The 22,861-nt window shown below is 43.2% G+C and overlaps 1 protein-coding gene across 1 annotated transcript in view; it reads left to right on the top strand.

Annotated features, from left to right (window-relative positions):
- Positions 1 to 1,908: 1,908 nt before the first annotated feature.
- LOC311243196 (1,4-alpha-glucan-branching enzyme-like) overlaps positions 1,909 to 22,861 on the top strand; it is a 288,129-nt gene continuing 267,176 nt past the window's right edge. Inside the window, exon 1 of the mRNA XM_084332329.1 lies at positions 1,909 to 2,053. Within this exon, the coding sequence (XP_084188455.1) occupies positions 1,956 to 2,053 (98 nt within the window). The 5' untranslated portion in view covers positions 1,909 to 1,955. The remainder of the gene's footprint in view (positions 2,054 to 22,861) is intronic.

A 22,861-nucleotide genomic window follows, 5' to 3' on the forward strand; every position in this document is an offset into this window, starting at 1 on the left:
ATGATACCTAAGAACATACAGTACAGATATCCTCATAAGTATCTATTAATTCGTATAAATTAGATACTCTTTGGGCTTGTTTTTATCTATTTATTCTGAAAGACTTGAACTACTGTAATTATTTTCGCTAGCAAGATCTCATTCGATTATTCATTCCATTAAGCCTACTGCCAGCAGGCACATTTAAAGAAATATAATCTGATTTATAAGGGCAACCGAACAACAAAAAGATGCCAGTGAGGGAATATGGTACGAAGCTCTTTCCAACGCGTGGTGCTTGTTGATAGTAAATCAGGTCTTCTCGTTGAGTGCATTTAAAAGTTTTATTTTCGCTTGCAGAGTGGAAAAAGCAAAGCATAACATAAACGCAGTGTTTAAACTGTAACCTAAACAAATGACTAGTGTTGCAAAATAAACCTGAAAAATAACTCAAAACAACTGAAAACAAACAAAACACGCACCACGGTTGAAAAACTGTGGCTTCCCTGTGACTTTCCCCAATTCCCTCCCGCTGCGCACCTGTCTGAGCCCCGCCTATGCCACCTGCCCAGCTAATTAGTCAATAATCTCAATAACACCTTCACAATAACACAGCACCTTCATACAATAAAGTGACCACAGTAAAATCATCAAATTGGCTACAACATGATTGATTGGGGTAATGAGGGACTTAAAATTTGCCTATAGATTATGCATTTAACTTGTTTGCGAGGCTATTGAGCCGTACTGTATTGTACCCATTCTGCAATCTGTTAATAAAGTTTTCAATCAATCAATCAATCAATCAATCAATCAATCAATCAATCAATGCCTTTAGAAAATCTGGATTTATGCTATCGACACCTGCTGTCTTTTCAGGTGAGGTGGCCGCGTGCAATTATCCTGAGTATCAAGTCTGGTTCGAATTAACGAGACAATCAGCGTTCGAGGAACAGGGAAAGCCTGGATTCAAACATCGGGTTAATTTAATCTGGCTAATGGGACTTTTGATCGACTTAGTTGAACCAGGTACGGGGAATAGGGCCCTGAATGAAATAGAATCCCAGGGGTTCCCACCCTCTTTTGGCAGCAAGTGACCCCAAACTGAGGTCAGACAGCTTCTGTGACCCCAGCATCAAGCTGCTGTTCTAAGCTGGTCATTGAAAACGGTTCGATAATCAGCAGGCGGCAGGCCTATGACTTTAACAGTGGCCACTGGAAGTCGTTGCTCCAATTCAATAACATGATGAGGCCTTTTAGTGTAAGCCAGGTATAACAAAGGAAAACCCTCTTCAGTTTCACATCCAAATGACACTGGACATAAAGGGTCAAATTAAATGCCATAGCCCACTGCAGCCAGAGAGAGTGGCACTGGCAGTATTATTATTTATTTATTTAGCTATTGTCATTCGTTTTATTTTTATTTTTTTATAGTGACAGTAGTCCATATTATTTTTTTGCTACAGTTTTTGCATTTTTTTTTTAAGTTTGCATTTTGTACTTTAGGTTGTACCTTGGTTTGTATTTTGTATAGTATTTGTACTTTATTCGTTTAACTTTTTTACTCTATAAAGCACATTCCGAGGGGGGCTCATACTACAGAACCAAGCATTTTGATTTCACATTAATGTCCATGTATTTATGTGACAAATAAAACAAAACTTGAACTTACAGCCCACAACATACTACAGTGAACTACACATCCGCCTCCATCCTTACTAATGTTTACACTGTCATCTTAAAGATACAATGTATCACAGCTCTGCACAACAGGCTATATCTCCCTTATTCAGTCCAAAACATTAGAACAGTATCGCATATTTCGTGGCGGCATGGGCGTGTATCATAAATGACCGCGTTTCAATGCTCTCTCACTCCCTATTAAAGTGGGCACGCAGCCGCCGCTGTTGTTCTCCTGTCATTGTGCTCCCCGGGCAGAGGCGCTCGGTGCTCGGTTGGTTCAGCCTGTAGAAACCATGGCAGCCGCGGTGGATAATGTTACAATTCCTGAGTTCGACAGCCTTCTCAGGATGGATCCCTACCTCAGACAGTACGAGCCGGACTTCAAGAGGAGGTAAAAAAATGCTCTAAACGCCGGTTTTATGCAGAGCGTGCAGCCCAAGACTATCCCGGATGTTGCTAACAACAGCCAGGCTTACGCTGGCATCCATGCCTATTAGTAAAAAACCATACATAACCAGAGAAATACCGTCGCGTCTTACTAACCAACACGAAGTCGTGATCTATGTGACATTTGCAGCGGGGTCCTTTGAGAGGTCGTATATTTATGTGCGCACTCATCCCCTCTGCTTCTGTCGAGCACCGTCTGAGGCATGACATTGTTATTTCCCTTATTGTTCTAATATAGTGATTAACAAGCATCTTGCCAACGTAGAGATCGTATTGTCTATGTAAAATACATCAAACGCGAGCAACCCTCGCACTCCTTTCGCAATGTTATTGAATTATTGAAGGTGGCTCGCTCCCCTACTTCCTATTGTTTGACAGTTGAAGATGCACACGTCAGGTGACGACTCACGTTGAAACGTGAGGAGATGCTCGGGGTGCATATTTTTAGAATGGGCTGTATAAACAAAGGCCCGTTGTTGCTAGATATTTGATTATTGCAGACACTAACCGCGGATCCTCATTTCAATCACGCTTCCTACTGTAAGTCCTCTCCTCTTTATGTATTTGGCCTTGTGCTAGGTGTGCTGTGTGTAATACACGACTCTAGCCCATTCATATACCCAAGGGCCAAGGTGCACCAGCTGCCCTAGACTACCTTGTCATTGATTAGGGGGGACATCTGAGTGAAGAGGGTCAGCAAAAACAGCTTAATTGCTCTGAGGCTGTAGTGGATGCTTTTGCCCATATTCTGCCGTGATTTGGTCTCATCCAAATTCCTGAGTAAGGTAAAGCCAGTACACATGGTTGTAAAAAATAGTAATCCCCCACAATTTTTTTTTTTTAATATTTTATTTAAATTATGCATTGTATTTAAAACCCTGTCAAGTCTAAGGTTTTTGGAATGTCATCCCAGAATCCTATCTTGGAATTCTAGAATTCCATAGGTTTCAATGATAGCCATAATACAGTATCTCACATGTGAGGGATCATACTACTGAAAGGGTTATGGGACAATTGTATTATTACAGTAACTGCAAAAACATGAAAACAAGGTAAATAACAGTAACTGCACTTACAACTATCTAGTTTATATTTGCCTGAATGCAGATTGATACTGTGGGCAAATAGTGTTTTGTATCAGAATAAACCCCACGAGACCCGGCATCTTTCCCCCCCGCCTATGATGGAAATGAGCGGTAATTTTGTCCTCGATACCGCATGTGTGGTTAATGGGGGAAAATTGCGATTCACCAAAGGATTTTATGTTTGGTTAACATCCAATTAGTAAAAATAAATAAAGTGCTAACACTAAATGACCGGATGTTGCAGAGAACACACTGGTGACGTCAGGTGACCTGATCTGCAATGCTAAGCTAGTTTTGGCTAGCGATAATTCCTTCCTTTTTAAACTTCTGCTTAAAATAAAAAATCCCCTGCCTTATCAGAGAGAGATATGTATGTTAGAAGGCTTTGTTCACGGGACCACAGTCTGCATGGACCACAGACGAAGCTAGGAGCGATCTATTAATAGTACATTCATTTTCCTTTAGCTGCAGGAGATTCTCGAGACTCGGAAGCAGCCGGAAAATATGTCACGTGTGAGAGGTCTATAGTTGTGTAATCCACATTGCACTCTATTCTGAAGCAGAGTCCACCCGACGTCATTCCTATTAGAATGTGATGGGGGGGGGGTGTATTATTACATTTACTAGCTAGAAAGTAGGGCTAGGAGATGAGGGGAAAATACTGTAAATATCATGATGTTCGAAAGGACTTTTTTCTGTATCAATATATCAATTGATTTAACACATTAACACATTTAAAAAATGTAAGCTAAATCACTACTACTTTAAGGACGCACCTAAAATTAATGTTCATATGCTAAGTTGAAATACAACTGCCGATTTAGGTTAAGTGTTCGTTCGATCAGAGTGGACATGAATGAAATGCAATTAGCCTTTCAGTTGAAAAGTCAGCAAATTGCCAAAACCCTCACACGGTATACAATTACCAGTATTGCCTTTTTTATTTATTTAAAAATCTGAGCTCTTATTTATAGGTCCTCCTGGTCGGTCGGTCGGTTCAGTCGGTCCACAAAATTCCTCACCCTCTAGCAGCCACGGTTTTCGCACCAGGAGGCTAACATTTAGCATGGAGGTCAATTGTGTGAAGGTGTGTGTGTGTTCATGGCAATTGGCTAAAAGGGGGCATGGGAATGGGCTATCTCAAAAAGTCTCATAACTTCTAAATTAATTGATGTAACATGGTTAAACATAGACATGCCCCCTTGTGGCTGTGTGTGTGTATGACTGTGAACGTCACGTGGCACAGTGGTTAGGACTGCTGCCTCACAGCAAGAAGGTCCTGGGTTCGAAACCCCAGCAGGGGACCTTTCTGTGTGGAGTTTGCATGTTCTCCCCGTGTTTGCGTGAGTTTCCTCTGGGTACTCCGGTTTCCTCCCACACCATACAGACATGCATGTTAGGCAGGGACTACAGATGACAACTAGCTCATTAGCTAATTCTGGTACATTTACATTGATGTGTAAACTGAAGATGTTGATTAATGTGCATTGTCCTTGGGTTCAATATTTTTTTTTTAAACTTAAACATCTATCGCTATTGTGTCGGAATGAGACGGTTCGAGTTGGAGTGGGTGGTTTGGGGTTTAGCATAAGAGTTAGTGAAAAGGATACGAAGAAGTGGATACATGGAGGAGAGTTACCGTGGTGTTAATTATGCTGGAGTCACGGGAGAATAATGAGGTACAGGGAGCTGCCAGCTTTGTTGGGATTCAGGTCGACGGATTGTAAGGGAGACCATTGTGGCAGATTGGGAAGAGTCAGGCAGGTTGAAGTCACCCATTAGCACCAGGGGAGTGCTGTCTTCTGGGAAGGAGCTCAAAAGGATGTCCAGCTCATCTGGAAAGTGTTTGAGGGGACCTGGAGGGTGATGGCGAACAACAATGGTGAGGTTGAATGGACTGGAGATGGATACAGCATGGTATTCGAGAGAGGACGGGGTGAGATCAGATACTATACTTGTAGTCCAGGAAGGAGAGGTCAGAAGGCCAGACCCCCCCCCTCATGTTTGGGGGGTCTGGGTGTGGGAGAGTGTGCTGTAGATAATGCTGCAGGTGTCACTGAGTTATCCGGTGTTATCCAAGTCTCTGTGAGAGCCAGGAGTTGGAGGTCTTTGCTGTGAGCGTAGGCAGTTATGAAGTCTGCTTTCTTCACGGCTGATTGGCATATGGTGACGGGTATTATTTGTGGGATGGATGGGTAAAGGAGGTTGGAAGCATCCCTGCCGACCTCTACTGGTGTGGGTGGCTTGAAGATGACCTGAAGGATGATATTGAAACAGGGGTAGGTAGAAGGCACATGGCGAGAGAGATATGGGTAGAAGTAGTAGGAGGAAAGATGAGGTTTTTAGAAGATGAAGAGGGATAGGAAGAAAAAGTACTGCCAAAAGAGTAAGTCATTTAATAAGTAAGGATCTACTTAACTGTCTGTAGGGTGATTTCACAGGTTATAAATCACCCTACAGATGCTTGACTGTTAAGCACTGTGTCCTCTCAGCTAGTTGTGACTGATGGGCCAATCAGAGTAACCTGTGTCTGTGTGTATTATGCAATATGTCAGAGGAAGCAGATCATCTGAAATGGATTGATTCTGTTCATATCCAGGGGGATGGAGATCAAAGGCCTTTAGTCATCATTTTCACAACAACAACAGCTCTAACATTTTGGGTACTTATTTCAACATACAGTACCTTCTGGTACATATATTTTCTTCGTATAAACAGGCTAAATGCCATATGCCTTATAACTTGTAATTGATAACTTACCAGTTCTCTCTGAGGGTTCAGTTCATGTAATACCATACATTTTATGTTTCCCTACATACACCTGTGTGTGCGCACAACTTTTTTACCTTTAAGTATTCAACATAGGAATGATCAGTTACAAATTGATAACAATTACCTTTTACACTGTACATTTAAAAAATAAATTGTCTCAACTTCAAGCAAGCTTTTATGCACTTGCTTTGTTGTTGTTGAATCAACTAAATAGCAGTTTAATCAATTAAATAGGAGAGGGTGAGAGGGTCAAGTTTATCACTCCTATTTATTAATTTATCTTTTAATCAATCTATTTATTGATTACATTTTGTTTAATCAATTAAATAGGAGTCGAGAGAAATTGAAGTGATGTAAACCGATGACTCGGCTCAACTCATCTTTCCTACTTCTTCTTTGTTACATTGTATTATTATTAATGATTTACACAATACACTGAACATGTTGAAACCAAACTGCATAGCTCACTATTGGGGGGGGGGGGGGGGGGGTAGAAACTGTCCTGTTGGTCCAAGTCCTGATGGAGCTGAACAGGTTCTGGGACCGGATGGGAGTGTTTTGATGAGTCAGTGAGCCGGGTGTGATAGGTCTGCCACTATCCCGCTGGCCCCGCTTCCTGGCCCTGGTGTCGTGCATCTGCTCCTGGCCTTGTGAGCCGCTTGTCTGGTTGTCCGCCTGGTGTGATTGGAGGCTCAAGAAAAGAGGGCAGGGTTTGAGATGGGTCAATGGCACGTACCTTTACAGTATGAACCCTACCTCAACTGTTGGTGAGGTAATGCGTTAAAGGGCATTTATGATACAAGACATACTGTACAGATATATACAGAACTGTGTAGTAAAAAGAGATCATAAAAAATATATCCGAAGGGGAAGAAACTGTACATTGGTGCGGGGGAGGGGGGGGGGATTTGGACATTTACAGCATCTGCAATGCTAAGCTAGTTTTGGCTAGCAATTTTTCCTTCTTTTTTTAAACTTCTGCTTAAAATAAAAAATCCCCTGCCTTATCAGAGAGAGGGTTGTATGTTAGAAGGCTTTGTTCACGGGACCACAGTCTGCACGCACCACAGACGAAACTAGGAGTGATCTATTAGTAGTCCATTCATTTTCCTTTAGCTGCAGGAGATTCTCGAGACTCTGAAGCAGCCGGAAAATATGTCGCGTGTGAGCGAAGCAGAGTCCACCCGACGTCATTCCTATTAGAATGTGATTGGGGGGGGGGGGTGTATTATTAGATTTACTAGCTAGAAAGTAGGGCTGGGAGATGAGGGGGAAATACTGTAAATATCATAATGTTCGAATGGACTTTTTTTCTGTATCAATATATCAAAATACCTGCTTAGTTATGGAAAATCAACAGGTTCGATAGTATTGTAACGGCCCTGAGTCGGGGTCATTGGTCAGCCGAGCTGTCACTCAGCACTCCGCCATCTCGGGCTGGCAGCGACGCTATTGGTTGCGCAAGCCGCAAGGGTGACCGAGGCTAGAGTGCAGGGGCTGACGTAGAACAGGTGGACGTTAGCAGAACACTAGTTCGGGCAATGAGAGGTGATGCACCCAGTTTTGTATGCTGTGCAGACTGAACTGCAATAAACCATAACGTGAGAACTAACCCCCCTGAGTCGGTGAGTCGTTAATAGCGGAACGCTACAGTATTAGATTTACTAGCTAGAATGTAAGGCGATAAGGGGGAAATATTCCCAAGTTATTCCCATGGGCTGGGAAAGTTCAATCAATATTTGTGAACATGAGCTGCTGTCTCCCAAAGCCAGAAACCAGAGAAGTAAGACTCAACTTGTGATGTCATCAAGTATAAAGTCTGGAGCTGCTCCATTGCCAGTGAATGGGAGACTGAATTTGTGGACCCACAGAATGTTTACTTTCTCTTTTTTTGTTATGTAGACTGTTTCAAAAGTGACAATAACTTGGGTGCCTAGCAACAGAATTCCAATGAAACCATATCCAAATTAGCTCTATTCTAAACCTAAAGTAGTGATCTCGGTTCTGAAAAATAAAATGTACCCATATTTTCAGAATATTCCCCTGGGTTTGCCTATATGGAGCAGCTTTAGACTTTATACCTGGTGACATCACATTATTTGAGTTTTAGCATGCACTCTAGTTTGAGGATTTGGGTTAGAATTATGCATGTTTACAAAAAATTTGTTTGGACTGTCTTCGATTATAGGAATAATATGATTTCAGAAAATGGGTAGTTTCTTTCTCAGAAGAGACTCGAGATGAACCCACCACTGGGGTCCTTTTGGGTGAATGGCACCGGACTGACCTCCAACACTAATCTTGAAAAGCAAATAGACAGGTCCTGATAGTACGGGGAGCTGCAGGGGTCATTTCAGGATGTCGTGTGACTTGTTTGACTTGTCTTCGTTCCTTCTCTCCGGCTTCTTAACACTTTGAGTGCCAGCAGGGGGTGCACGATTTAGTGCTTGAGTGCCAACGCTGTAGTCAATGGGAGGGTGAGCACATTTGCGAACGCATAAACTATATCTTAAATTATTAAATTATGTGTCTAATACGCCTGTCGCTTATCAATGACTTGTTTGCAGTCAACATTGTTGAAACGGATTGTTTTTTAATTGGTACATTTCCGTTTTATACCATTTTGAAAAACGCTAGTTTTTTTAAACTTCCAGAAAAAAGGTGATTCTGCAGGAATCGCACTTTAGTGGAATACACAAAACGCGTTGTAATTTTTTCTGCCTATTTATGAATAGTTTTCAAAAACGCTAGATTATGTGTACTTATGCACGCTAGAGAAGCTGGCTGAAAAATCGATTATCTTATTTCCCGATCAACACACACACATTAACACGCACACACACACACATATGGGACATGCTGAGATATAGGTGAAAAAAACTCTGATTATCCCAAGACTGGTAAAATAGATTCCTTACCTCAGATCAGATGTTCTCCAAAAAGATTATTCCAATTCCTGATCGCCATTCCAAATATCGATTGCGTTTATTGATCCAACGCTGGGTACTGGAAACATATATTACACGCTGTTCTGCGGCTTGGCAATGAATGGGATCGTCTCCGGTTACATGCCTGACAAGTAAAATGCGGATTCCGGACTATTTTTTCCCCCATCCATTTCATTCAGTCCAATCCAATGGGTGCAATACCATCCGGAGAGACGATAGGGGGCGGTATTTTCCCTGTTCGAGCTCAGATAGATCCCCACTGGTAACGTGAGGCTAGATTGATGAAAAATGAATGGAAATCCATAATAAAAAAAAACGATTTAAATAATGAGATTTCTCGTTCTTGGCACTCAACGCATGGCATGAACTAACAAGATTTCTCGTGGCTGGCACTCAAAGTGTTAACTGTGGTGATATCTCTGTGCTTAGCCTTAGGCCTAGCCCCTTTCGTGACTGTGATGCACCGAGTGAATCCACAGTCACTTGCTCCTCAATAGGAAACCAACCTAGATTTACCATGAAGGACTGGTTCTGGCCAGTCACAGATCAATTTCAAAGGTACTCACAGTTGCACATGGGTTTCGGACAGAGATACGGGATGGTTTAAAAGCTCTGCGTTGCTAATAAAAATTTTAAATATTTTTGAATATTAATTTCATTCATAAGCACAGTGGATTCCCCCCCCCACTTAAAAGTAAGCATAGCAATATAACATTTTCCACCCTTTCATATTTCCATCTGTGTGCTGTCGGGAGAGCGGCGCCATAATCTACGCATCTAAACTTTATCCCACGTGAGATTTGCATATGCTTTGATCATTATTTTGCATGGGATTTGTTTGTTCCAGGGCTTGTCTGTCATGTGGCAGGTAAGGGGCCCCCACCTGCTTTGTATTTGAGGCATGTGCGTGGAGGTCTAGCTTCGCGGAGAAGAGAGATGAGCGTGTCAGTTCCATCTCAGACGCAGCTTGGTTTCGCTAGGCTTCAGCGGGTCCTCGACGTGTCTCAAACACCTGTCTCGCTGATGAAAGCCACACATAAATTATTTTACATATAGGTGTGCCGCTGTGCGAAGGTTAATTATTGATCAGCTCCGGTGTGTCAAACCCCCCCCCCCAAGAGTACAAACACCATATCATGAACACTGCGGCGTGGAAATCAACAGCCTTCTCTGGCTGCGAGGAATCACGCTGGGTCCTTTCTCAGAACTCTGATGGTTTATCGGAGAGAGAGAGAGGGAGAGGCCTATGACCGCGCTGAACGATTCCTCCATGCCGTGATTGAGGGGCTGCTGCCCACAACAACCTTTTTAAATCAAGACTTTGGTTTAGAGGAATTACATTCAACAATTAGGTGTATATTTGTAGTGTATATTTAATGTGCTATAGATTTCCTTTTGTAGAGTAATCATTAAAAATCCTCAGAGCTTTTAGAAAGGTGGAAATAAAAGTATTGCTTTTCCTCCCTTTGATCAATGAATTTATAATTTAAAATTATTTTGCGGGTTCATAATAATGAATGATCATTACATTTATATAGAGCTTTTCTAGACACTCAAAGCGTTCTCCACAATGTAGGGTGGAAATTGCCTCCTTCACCACCACTGAATGTGTTGTTTAACTTTACATGTTAGCATGCTGATGCTCTAGTGTGACATCTAGTGGCTGAATGTTATCTACAGCGCCTTTAATTTGAGTCTCTCAATTTCGATGAGGCATGAGTCATTGGTGCATAATGTTTATTGAGATTGGAATGTCTACACCAGTGAGTCAATTGCCTTCAAAAAGTGTTGTTTGTATTACACAGTACCTATCCTGACATTTCCATCGGCGAACCGCAAATTACATCACGTCATAAATCAATCTCTCCAGACTGTTTGACAAAAGTATCATTTTATTTTTCAAACGTATTCAAGTATAAACATCATAACCATGTCACAACAGCATTTATAATGTATATTATCATCAATACGTTAGTTTACCAATAGGTTAAAGTGTTAATCAAATCAAATCAAATCAAATTTATTTATAGGGCCCGACAACACACGTTAATGTCCCCATGGGCCGTACAGGTCTTCTTTAAACAAGTCAAGAAGACAACATAACAATAAGTCAAGAACAGAACAAGAACACCATAGGGTCCAAACATTTTTTAGATGAATGCAAATAAATGAAAGAATGCAAGCACTCCCAGACATACCCCACGCGAAGGTAAGGAAAAACTCACTAAAACCTAACAATAGGGAAAAAAAGCTCCACAGGCAATGTGGAGGAGAGAAACCTTAGAAGGGCCGTTCAAGGGGGGATCTCCCTTCTTAGATGTCGGTGATAGTAGTGTTGCAGACGGACAGTTGGTAAGCATGCACCCATGTGTGTGGTGAAACACAGATGAGTGCATGCAATAGCAACTGTACATTTTGAAAAATTAAAGATAGAGCTAATAGCGATAGCAACTGAACATTTTGAAAGATTAAAGATAGAGTTGATAGCGGATCTATTTGAGGCACAGGGGCGGCGCAAGAGGGTCACGTCCTCCCCGTCTTAGTCACGGGACATTCAACACTCCGGTCGTTGCTCAGGGACAGCCGGAGACAGGGGGAAGGGGGGTGGCGCAGAGAGGGTCGCGAACTCCCCGACATCATCGCGGGACATCCGGCACTCCGGTCACCACTACGAGACCTCCGAAGACAGGGGGGCACGCAGAGGGGGTCGCAATCTCCCGGCCTTCGTCACGGGACGTCCAACACTCCGGTCAACACTCCAGGACAGCAAGTCATAGGAAGACAGGGAGACGGGACAGGCGTTAGACAGCTCATGAGATTGTAGTAGGCGGACATAGCAATAGATACAAGTGGTAGGCATATATGTGAATGGAGTAGATATATGAAGTAAGCGTATTATGTGAATAGAATAGAAGTACTTAACCCAGCAATGAAACCGCGTTGACTGTTAATCTGTTAACAGTCTGTTAATCAGTTGACAGGACCACGGACAGACGGCGGTGAATAACTGATCCAATGCCTCGGAGGTGCATGTAGAGCAGTCACTACAAGCTTGGCCAAGACCCCGAGGCATCCATCACCTTGGTCAGCGCCAGGAGACGGGTACTCAGAGAGAAGGGGGAGGGAGGGGGGGGGGGGGGGGGGGAGAGGGGGGGGGGGGAAGAGTTAGAGAGTTCCCATGTTTGTGGTGCTGCAAAGGAGCAGACATGTAGTACCCTGTAGTGCCATGTAGTACCCCGTAGTGCCATGTAGTACCCTATAGTACCCCATAGTGCCATGTAGTACCCCGTAGTATCCTGTAGTACCCTGTAGTGCCATGTAGTACCCTGTGGTGCCATGTAGAGCTATGTAAGCCATGTAGTACCCTGTAATGCCATGCAGTACCAAGTAGTACTCTGTGGTACCATGTAGTACCCTGTACCCTAACTAAACTACCCTATAGTAAACTACCCAGTGGTACCATGTAGTACCCTGTACCATAACTAAACTACACAGATTAATCTAAAGGTCAGTCCCCGACCAGGTGAGATCAAGGTAGGTTGAAGGAGAGAGAGAAAAGATGAGTCTTAAGCAGGGATTTAAAAGCTTCGACAGAGCAGGCGCCCCTGATGACGGCAGGTAATTTGTTCCACAGGTAGGGAGCGCGGTAGACAAAGGCTCTGTGGCCGGCGGATTTCTTTTTAACCCTAGGGGTCGATAGAAGCCCCGCATTTTGTGAGCGCAGAGCACGAGCGGGCGAGTATCGGGAGATGAGATCAGATAGATAGAGCGGTGCAAGCCCATTTAAAATTTTGTAGGTGAGGAGTAGCACTTTAAAGTCAGAGCGGGCTTGGATAGGAAGCCAATGTAGGGCGGACAAAACTGGTGTGATGTGATCAAATTTTCTAGTTCTAGTTAGTATCCGTGCAGCCGCATTTTGCACGAGTTGAAGATTTTTGATGCTTGAATTAGGTAAGCCTGAAAAAAGTGCATTACAGTAGTCCAGACGTGATGAGACAAAAGCATGAATCAGGGTTTCAGCATCAGCCAGAGTTAAAATGGGGCGTATTTTTGCGATATTACGAAGATGGAAGAATGCAATTTTGGTGAAATTTTTTATATGTGCATTAAATGAGAGGGAGGAATCAAAAATGACTCAGAGGTTTTTTATGGTGGAGCTCTGGGATACATGACAGGTATCAAAGTTGAGGGAGATGTCCTGAAACAGGCCTCTGTGGTTTGGGGGGCCAACAATTAACATCTCAGTTTTATCTGCATTAAGGAGTAGAAAGTTTTGCGACATCCATTTTTTGACGGCAAGCAAGCAGGCCTCAAGGTTTTGTAGTTGGGAGGAATCATTTGGCTTAATAGGTATATATAATTGGGTGTCATCAGCGTAAAAATGAAAGTTTATGCCAAATTTGCGTATGATATCGCCGAGGGGTAGCATGTAAATCGAAAATAGCAAAGGGCCCAGGACAGAGCCTTGTGGGACACCACATTGCACTGGGAGGGTCTCAGATGTTAAATCATTATAGACCACGCAGTGTGTTCTATCAGTTAAATAGGATTTAAACCAAGCTAGTGCGAGACCCCGAATGCCAACATGGTTCTCAAGCCGACCTAGAAGAATCGAGTGATCGATAGTGTCAAAGGCTGCACTGAGATCAAGCAATAAGAGCACAGAGGTGAGGTTTGAGTCAAGAGAGAGCAGTAAGTCATTTGTGACTTTGGTAACCGCCGTTTCGGTGGAGTGTAAGGCTCTAAAGCCAGATTGAAATGATTCATTAAGATTATTGTTTGATAAATGGTCAGTAAGTTGCGTTGCGACGATCCGTTCCATTACAAAGGATGCAGTGGAGGTAGGAATCAGACCGCCACACTTTCTGTTGGGTGGAGAGGGATGCAACAGGAGCACCTCAAACGAGGAAAACTTACAGTTTGCGTCGGATGTAAAGTTGTGCTTAGAGTCATAAATTAGAGCAACTCCGCCTCCTTTCTTGGAGGTGCGTGCGATGTGGGAGCTACTAAAATTAGGGGGTGAGGCCTCGTTTAAAGGCAGAAAATCATTAGGTTTAAGCCATGTCTCAGTGAGGCCAAATAGGTCGAGACTATGGTCTGTTATCAGTTCATTTACCAAAAGAGCTTTGGTTGGCAGAGAGCGGATGTTGATAAGGCCAACCTTCACACTCTCTGTATACTTAGCAGCGCGGTTTTCAGCCATGTGGGTAGGTTTAATCGCAATTAAGTTGGCATGGTTTATCGCACAAGGACGAGCTGGGTAAAGCGGAGCGTAACGGGATATTCTAGTTTTGATTGGGTATACAGGTTTAGGGGTAGAGATAGAAAGAGAGGAGTGGGGAGCCTGGTGGAGGAGGGACCGAGCAAGAAAGGTATAAGGATTGGCAGGGTCCATCAGTTTAGCATGACTAGCAGGCTCGCTAAGAGCCTGCACCCTGGCATGCTTGTGGGGTGGCTGTCAGCCCGAAGCTATAATCTTGTCTATATTGCGAGATAAGAGAGAGGCGCCTTGCATGTTAGGATGCTATGTTATTAGATAGATTTTCATTTTGGTGTTGTATAATTCGCGAAAGTCGACCATTTTGGAGGACATCGAGAGCTTTCGATGAGCATTGGAATTTTTCCGAACGACACTTCCCAAAAGCCTCTTTGGGGTTTCAAGCAAATTACTTCTGTATGCATTTTTTTAATATCTCTTATTATTCGGGATAATAAACCACACAACTTAACGTTATTGACATATATCGAAGCGCTAGTTATTTTCTCTTCCCTATTTTTAGCATGTAGCAACAATTAGATTTTAAATTAGTTTCAAAATGGTGGCACCCTGATACAAGTAAAAAAGCTACTGTACATACAGTAGATTTCATTGTCTGTTCTTATGCACGCCTGGTGATACTAAATCCAAATTGAACTCGGGCATTTGAAATATAAGATTTGGCACAATCCATAAATGTGCGAATTGGCTATAATAAGGTAATTTATAAGCCTGCTATTCTATATTATATAATACTATTTCAAATTGCATTGGTCCGGATGAGAGAATTCAGTACTCTACAAAACCTTCTGTTTAATCATCTTCCCTTTATTAATTTCCTTAGATTGTTTGTACACATGAATATCTCAAGAAGGTACTGAACAAGATCAGTGGCAGTTTTTCATGTCTGGTCATTATTAGCATGGTGTTATTCACTGTCAAAGATGCAAAGAAAAATCATAATTCATATTCTCTTTGTTTCATCACAATTTAAGCACACCTAGTAATAGACACAATATTTCTGACACTGGGAATACATCCATAGATGTCCCTAGATACCAAGAATATGCAATGTCCCTTGTAGAAGTGGAGCAATATTCCATTTACTTAGGTATGTATTTTAGGCGGATTTTCAGAAAATAGGGCTCCGGGCTTAACACTTTGGATGCCCAACCCGAGTTTTCTCTGGTTTACCCCCCGCGGGTTGAATGCCCATAACGAGAATATTTGTTTTTTCTCTTTTTTTTTATTAGCGATCTGAATTCATATTTCATCAACCAAGTCTACCGTTGGAAAATCAGCCACCCCAGGCGCTCGGATGTGAAAAAAGCGCCCCCTATCGTCTCCCAGATGGTAATTCACCCTTTTGGATTGGACTCAATGAAAATGAATGAGAAAAAAAGACCCGGACTCCACATTTTACTTCTCACTCATGTAACCGGGGTCGATCAGCTTCATGCTGGACCCTCAGAGCAGCGGGGATTATGTGTTTTTACAGTATACGCGGTGGATCAATAAAAGGATCGATTTTCGGAATGGCGATCAGGAATTGTAATAATCCATTTGGATACCATCTGATCTCGGGTAAGGAATCTATTTGACCAGTATTAGGATAATCAGACCCGTTTTCACGGAGATATAAGCTTTTTCTTTTTTTTGTGATATGGCTGTTTGACTCTAAGAGCGATCAGGAACTGAGTGTAGCAACCCTGGGAGAGTGATGGATGGACTCCTTTACTGGTGTTTCATGAATGTTTATTTCAATTCACAACGTAAGAGCTGAAGTGAAAAGACAGAGAAAGACAAAGAAAAGATACTCAGAAATATATACATTATATACATTAGTGCCACATTCACATTGTTCAATAAGCTAACATAACACTTGACACAAATGGCTTCCAATAACAGTGACATAGCCAATACATTAAATGAATACAAATATAAAGTAAACAGCCCATATCAATAAATAGGACAAATAGACATCCCAGTACCTTGTCCTCTCTCTCTCCAACAGGGGCTTAACCATAACCCACATGAAAGTCTTCTTTTCCAGATCTACAATCAAACAAAACTCTTAAAATGCTGGTACTCTGGACCTTATTAAATGTGTAGACAAGCTAGGAATTTGCAATGACCAAGTTAGCTAGAAAACAACGTATTTTCACAGTAGTAGGAATAACTTTAAGTTGTCAAAACACAAACAAAAGTGAATTCAAACCAACATTAAAACCATAGAAAGTGCACAGCAGTTACCTTGTAGACCATTTCCATATAACAAAAGAATACAGAAGATATTCACGGAGAACTCTATTTCCTTGTAACGTTCATTTGGACCGTAAAGCTGAGCTCATGCTCGCGGTATCTGCTTCCGGTTAGCTACTTCCGGTTTGGCGGTGCTTCAAAATAAAGGTTCCCTATCACACACAAACTGAATGACGCTACCTGGAGGGTCGTTTACACTCCCACCAATCAGGAGTGGTTTATATTACACTGTAAATCCGACTGATTCCATAATAAGGAATAACCTAGTTGGCCTGTAACCCCAGGTAGGGAGGCTTAGGGGGTGCTACCACTTGCCCAAAGTGGACCCCCAGACCAGTGGATGGAAGGAGTCATCTTACTTCTCCATTCTAGTTCATTACGGACTAGCCACTGCCGCTAATTCTATATGATCTCTGATTATTCGAGAGGTTAGTGAGTTAGATTTATTCTTGTGGACGCGTCTCTGAATGCGTGCGATAGCTCGAGTAGCGAGTGACCAAGAAGAAAACGTAGATAAGTGATCAACTATAGTGCTTTGCTCCTTGGTCATTGTGCTAAGTGCAAAGCACTTCTGACTTCCCTCATGTATCCCAAGACTACTTTCGAATCAGTCCAGAAGAACTCCTCAGCACCAGGAGAGCCAAATTCCTCTTTGAGCAGAACCGGTGCCACAAACCCGAGGGGGTCGTACAGGGAGGCTACTGTTGACAGGATGCTGCGGCGTGTAGGAGGCTGTTCTTTAAGGTTGACGTTGAGACAGAAGTTGTCAGACTCTGTGTCCCATTGAATCCCGAGAGCTCTTTCAAGTGGCAGCTCATCAAAGGTGAGGCGCATGCACTTTACGTTGGTTGCTCGTTCAGAGAGCAGGATACTCTCGAGGACATCTCTGTTGTTTGACACAAACTTATGTAGACAGAGGCCACCTGTGGCACAGAGTTTGCGTGCTTCTTTGGCTAACTGAATTGCACTTGTGTTTTCAACACTTGTGACCCCGTCGTCCACGTAAAAGTCTCTCATGACGAATCGTGATCTGTGCGGGTAGGTGTGTGCCTTCTCCTTAGCTAAGTGCTTTAGTTCGTAGTTGGCACACCCTGGCGAGGAGGCCGCACCGAACAGATGCACCTTCATGCAGAACTCCCTGGGCGGTGAGTTCAGGTCTCCTTGCTTCCACCAGAGAAAGCGCAAGTAGTCTCGATCAGCTTCCTGAACGTGAAATTTTTCAACGTCGCACATCAGAGCAACTGGGTGCTGGCGAAAGCGGATGAGCACTCCACTCAAGTTGTTCAACATGTCGGGCCCAGAAAGGAGGTGGTCATTGAGGCTTGTTCCTTTGTAACTTGCTGAGCAGTCAAACACAATGTGAAGTTTGTCGGGTTTCTTTGCGTGAACGACGCCGTGATGGGGAATGTACCACCTTTCGCCTTCTCTCCCACCATCTTCGACTGGTTCTGCGCCCCCCTTTCCAATAACCTCTTCCATGAACTTGACGTATTTCTTCTTGTACCCTTCGTCGCGCTGCAGTTTCCTTTTAAGGTGAATCAGGGCTGAGTTCTTATTGTTGGGGAGTCTGTTTTTGAAGGGCAGGGGCATTTCGTAATGGCCTTGTTTGGGTTTCCGTATTCCTTCATCCATCCCTTTCAGAAACGTGATGTCATCTTGAGACACTGGTTTTCCGTCTTCACTGCCGTCCTTAAAGTCTGACTCTAGAATGCGGATAACATCGGCCGGTGTGGCCGGGGGTAGCTCTTTAACTGTGGTTCTGTGGCACATGCGACTGGTGCTCAACGAATCCTGGCTTTGAGCTGAGGGCCCCACGATACTCCACCCTAGATCTGTCCGTACAGCGTATGGTTCCTCATCTGCTCCGAGGATGACTTGCCTTGGAGCCATGGCTCTCAAGCAATTATAACCTATGAGAAGACCCACTTCGCAGTCTTTTAGTGTTTGAATTTCGTCTGCTATTCCTGCTAGATGACTCCATTTCTTAGCCGTCTTACAAGTGGGGATGTGTGCACGGTTTACGGGTATGCAGTCCTTAGTGTAGGCCACTGGAAGATCGACTTGAGTGGCAGAGCTATATCCTCTTACACGAAGGCCGCAGACTCTCTCACTTGTGAGAATTGTGTCCTTTCCGCTCATGGTTGTCAGCTTCAGTTTAACTGGATGCTTGTCTGCATTAAGACCGTCACTCACCTCTTGGTCGATAAATGTAGTATCGCTTTGAGTGTCGAGAAGAGCGTAGACAAGTCTCTCCATAGTTGGGTTACTTTTGGAGGAAACCCATACTGGTAGAATCATTGAAGTGCTGGATGAGCCTCCAACTGCTACACTGAGGGATCTTGCCTCAGGGTCTTGATCTGATTCTGTATCAGGTGCAGGCCTTTCTTTTCTTTGATAGTTGTTATCATGGAGGGCTGTAGGATGTTTTCTCTTGCAGGTGTCACAGGAGTGACGATGGCGACAGTCTTTCGCATTGTGTCCTGGCTTTAGACATCCATAGCATAGTCTCTTCTCCTTTATGAAGTTGCGTCGCTCATCCAGTGACATCTCTGTGAATCTTTCACATGCATGGAGCTGGTGTCCGTCATCTTCACACTGAATGCATGGAGCCATAGTCCTAAACTTCCGGTTCTCATTGTCAGTGTCTGCTTGAGTGGCAAGAACGCTGGCGTTGTTTCGCTTAGAGTCTCTGACATTTCCTTTATCGGCACTAGTGGCTGATGAGTGTAGAGCTTGGAAAGACGTGATTGGATTGCAGGCAATCTCCGCTTCAGTTGACATGAATTTTGTGAAGTCCTCGAAAGTTGGAAATTCTTGACGTTCATTCAAGCGTTTTGTGACTTGACGGTTCCACTGAGCGGCTGCCCAGTCTGGCAGTTTGTAAATAAGCTTTCGGTTCTCCTCACAGTCGTTGAGTATGTCAAGACCCTTGACATGAGGAATGGCATCCCGACAGGCATTGAGAAAATCAGAGAAACTCCTGAGTCCCTCTGCATCCTTAGGCTGAATCCTCGGCCAGTTGGATAGCTTCTCTCTGAATGATCTCTGAATGGCAAATGGCTGGCCAAAGCGATGATTCAGCTTATCCCAGGCGTCTTTGTAGGCTTCCTTGTCGTTACGATAGAACGTGCCATCTAGAGCCTGGCGTGCTGGGCCACCAACATACTTCAAGTAGTAGAGTTTTTCAGCTGGGGTTATTGCTCTTTGGTCGATGAGTGAGGTAAACGTTGTCTTCCATTCGATGAACTGTATAGGATCACCATTGAAAACGAATGGCTCTGGTGCAGGAAGCCTACTCAAGGCTATGCTGTCATGGAAGACCTGTGCGAGAGCAGTGATGTCAGAATGAGAGGTTGGTGCAGCATGAGATGGAAAGAGTGTGGCAGCAGGTGCGTTCCTCATCTCTGCATTGCTTTCATTGATGTGTTCGGCAGCTTCATGTCTGATCTGATCGTCGTAGACCTTTAGTTTGGCTTGGGCTGCGAACACTTCCTTCTTGGCCTGCAGTCGCTCCAACTCACGCCGTTGTACCTCCAGAGCCTTTCGTTGTTGTTCCTCTAGTTCGCGTATAACTTCCCTTTGTTTTTCCTCTACTTGCATCATCTGATAGGTGGCTTCCTTTTCGGCTAGTTCAGCCGCTGCCTCCACACGCTTCGTTGTTATTATAGACGAGCCTTGTACAGACCTGCTGCTCTGAGTTAATGCAGAGACGTCAGAGGCAGTTCCATAGACCGACCTTGCGTAGTCATGGCGACGCAGTTCATGAAGTCGGCTCCTTTCCCGTTGGACATTGAAATCGTCTTCTGTACCTATGGTTCTATCATGAGCGATGTTGACTAATTCCCTGGTTACTGTCTCGCACGTATCCACTCGTCGTCTTATGTCATTGGGGGGCGCGGTGAGACCTCTGATTTCGACATACATCATACAAACGTCCGTCTTAGACATATTTAGTTTGTCGATGAGAGTCCAGAGCTCCTCCTCTGACATGTATGTCTTCATCTCGTGTCTTGCCTTGCAAATGTCGCGCTTCCATTTTTCATACAGGTACAGCAGTCTTTTCTCCCTTTTGCATGCTTCTTCCTCTTGGTGCGCACGCATCCTTTCTGTTGGGCGCGGTGTACAGTGGGAGCGTCGGAGACCTTCAGTTAGGTCATCCTCTTCCTCAGGGATATCAGTGGGACCTTTTTCCTCTTCACTAGCTTCCTTCTGTGGGTTTTCAGACTCTTCCAACCCTAGGCCTACCTCTGTATGATGCTCTTCTCCTAAGCCTTTGACCTCATCTGGGGAGCTAGTTTCCTTATATAACCCTCCTTTCCCTTCTAAGGATGCCATGATGAGCTAATTATTGCACCTTTCAACGTTAGAATAAAGTGAATGTGGTTGCGCCTTCATACAGAGCAGCATAGACATGGACGAAGAAATAGCACAGCATACACTTTGAATGGTAAATTAGGGCCAATAACCAGCATTGAATGTGTTATCTAGGGCATTTACATCAGTGTTCATGCCAAAGCAATGACTAGAATACACACAATAACAAAGGAAGCTCTACATGAAGTGTGCATTTTTAAAACAAAAAAGGTAATTAATTATCAGGTCTATAGTAAGGTAATGAAACGGTTCCTTCTCTTAACAACTCAAGTGAGGGTGAAGTTCAGTGCAGGGTCCGGGAGACGAATATCCGATGTTCCACCTCACCATAGAGTAAGCTCTTACTGTAGCAACCCTGGGAGAGTGATGGATGGACTCCTTTACTGGTGTTTCATGAATGTTTATTTCAATTCACAACGTAAGAGCTGAAGTGAAAAGACAGAGAAAGACAAAGAAAAGATACTCAGAAATATATACATTATATACATTAGTGCCACATTCACATTGTTCAATAAGCTAACATAACACTTGACACAAATGGCTTCCAATAACAGTGACATAGCCAATACATTAAATGAATACAAATATAAAGTAAACAGCCCATATCAATAAATAGGACAAATAGACATCCCAGTACCTTGTCCTCTCTCTCTCCAACAGGGGCTTAACCATAACCCACATGAAAGTCTTCTTTTCCAGATCTACAATCAAACAAAACTCTTAAAATGCTGGTACTCTGGACCTTATTAAATGTGTAGACAAGCTAGGAATTTGCAATGACCAAGTTAGCTAGAAAACAATGTATTTTCACAGTAGTAGGAATAACTTTAAGTTGTCAAAACACAAACAAAAGTGAATTCAAACCAACATTAAAACCATAGAAAGTGCACAGCAGTTACCTTGTAGACCATTTCCATATAACAAAAGAATACAGAAGATATTCACGGAGAACTCTATTTCCTTGTAACGTTCATTTGGACCGTAAAGCTGAGCTCATGCTCGCGGTATCTGCTTCCGGTTAGCTACTTCCGGTTTGGCGGTGCTTCAAAATAAAGGTTCCCTATCACACACAAACTGAATGACGCTACCTGGAGGGTCGTTTACACTGAGAGAATCGATTTTCAGCGCGCGGCACTAGCGTGCACACGTACACATAATACTATCGATAATCTAGCGTTTATTTGAAAACGATTCATAAATAGGCCGACAAATGACAACGTTCTAGAATATTACAGTACGGGCGATTATCATGGAACCCTTTTTTTTTTTTTTTTTTTTTTTTTGTGAAAACGAGTGGTTTTCTAAATGCTATGAAACGAAAATGAACCGATAAAAAAACAATCTGCTTCGACAATGTTGACTGGAAATAGGTAATTGATAATGCGACGGGCAGATTCGACACATAGCCATAATTTAAAACATAGATTAGGCGATATTAATGCTAACATTGAAGTGGATGTGGGCATTCAAGCACTAAATGTGCGCCCCCTGCTGGGCATTCAAAGTGTTGGAAGAGGTTAAACAAATAAAATAAAATAAAATACAACTAAATTGAATTGAAAACGAATGAAAAATGCAAATCTATAATAACCCTGGTGTTAGATTACAGTAGGTTGCTTTTTATTACCATTCATGTAATTTTTTTTTATGATAACATTTTTCTTTATTTTACATGAAACAACACATCACAGGACAGTAAGAACAATAATGACAATAAAATAAATAAATAATAATAATAATGTAATATATTAAAAAAAGAAAAGAAAAAAATATATATACAACCACCATACCCAGTAACCCAGGTGAAGCTCAGCAGACCAGAACACCACAGGAGCGTCCACCCACCCCTGCTATCCAACCCAAAAAACAGGACCCCCCCCTAGATCACAGGCCCACCACACATGAAGCGGAGCACCCCAAGCCCCCACCCGCCCCAGCTCCGACACACACGCATCCCGGCCCATGAGAATCCCGAGTCCAGCATCCCAGGGAGCCAGAGAACCACGCCTCAATGACACTCCGAGACCACAAACCCACGGCCCAAAGCCAAAACC

Source organism: Notolepis coatsorum (genome assembly GCF_963971535.1).
Source record: "Notolepis coatsorum genome assembly, chromosome: 1".
Taxonomy (NCBI): Eukaryota; Metazoa; Chordata; class Actinopteri; order Aulopiformes; family Paralepididae; genus Notolepis; species Notolepis coatsorum.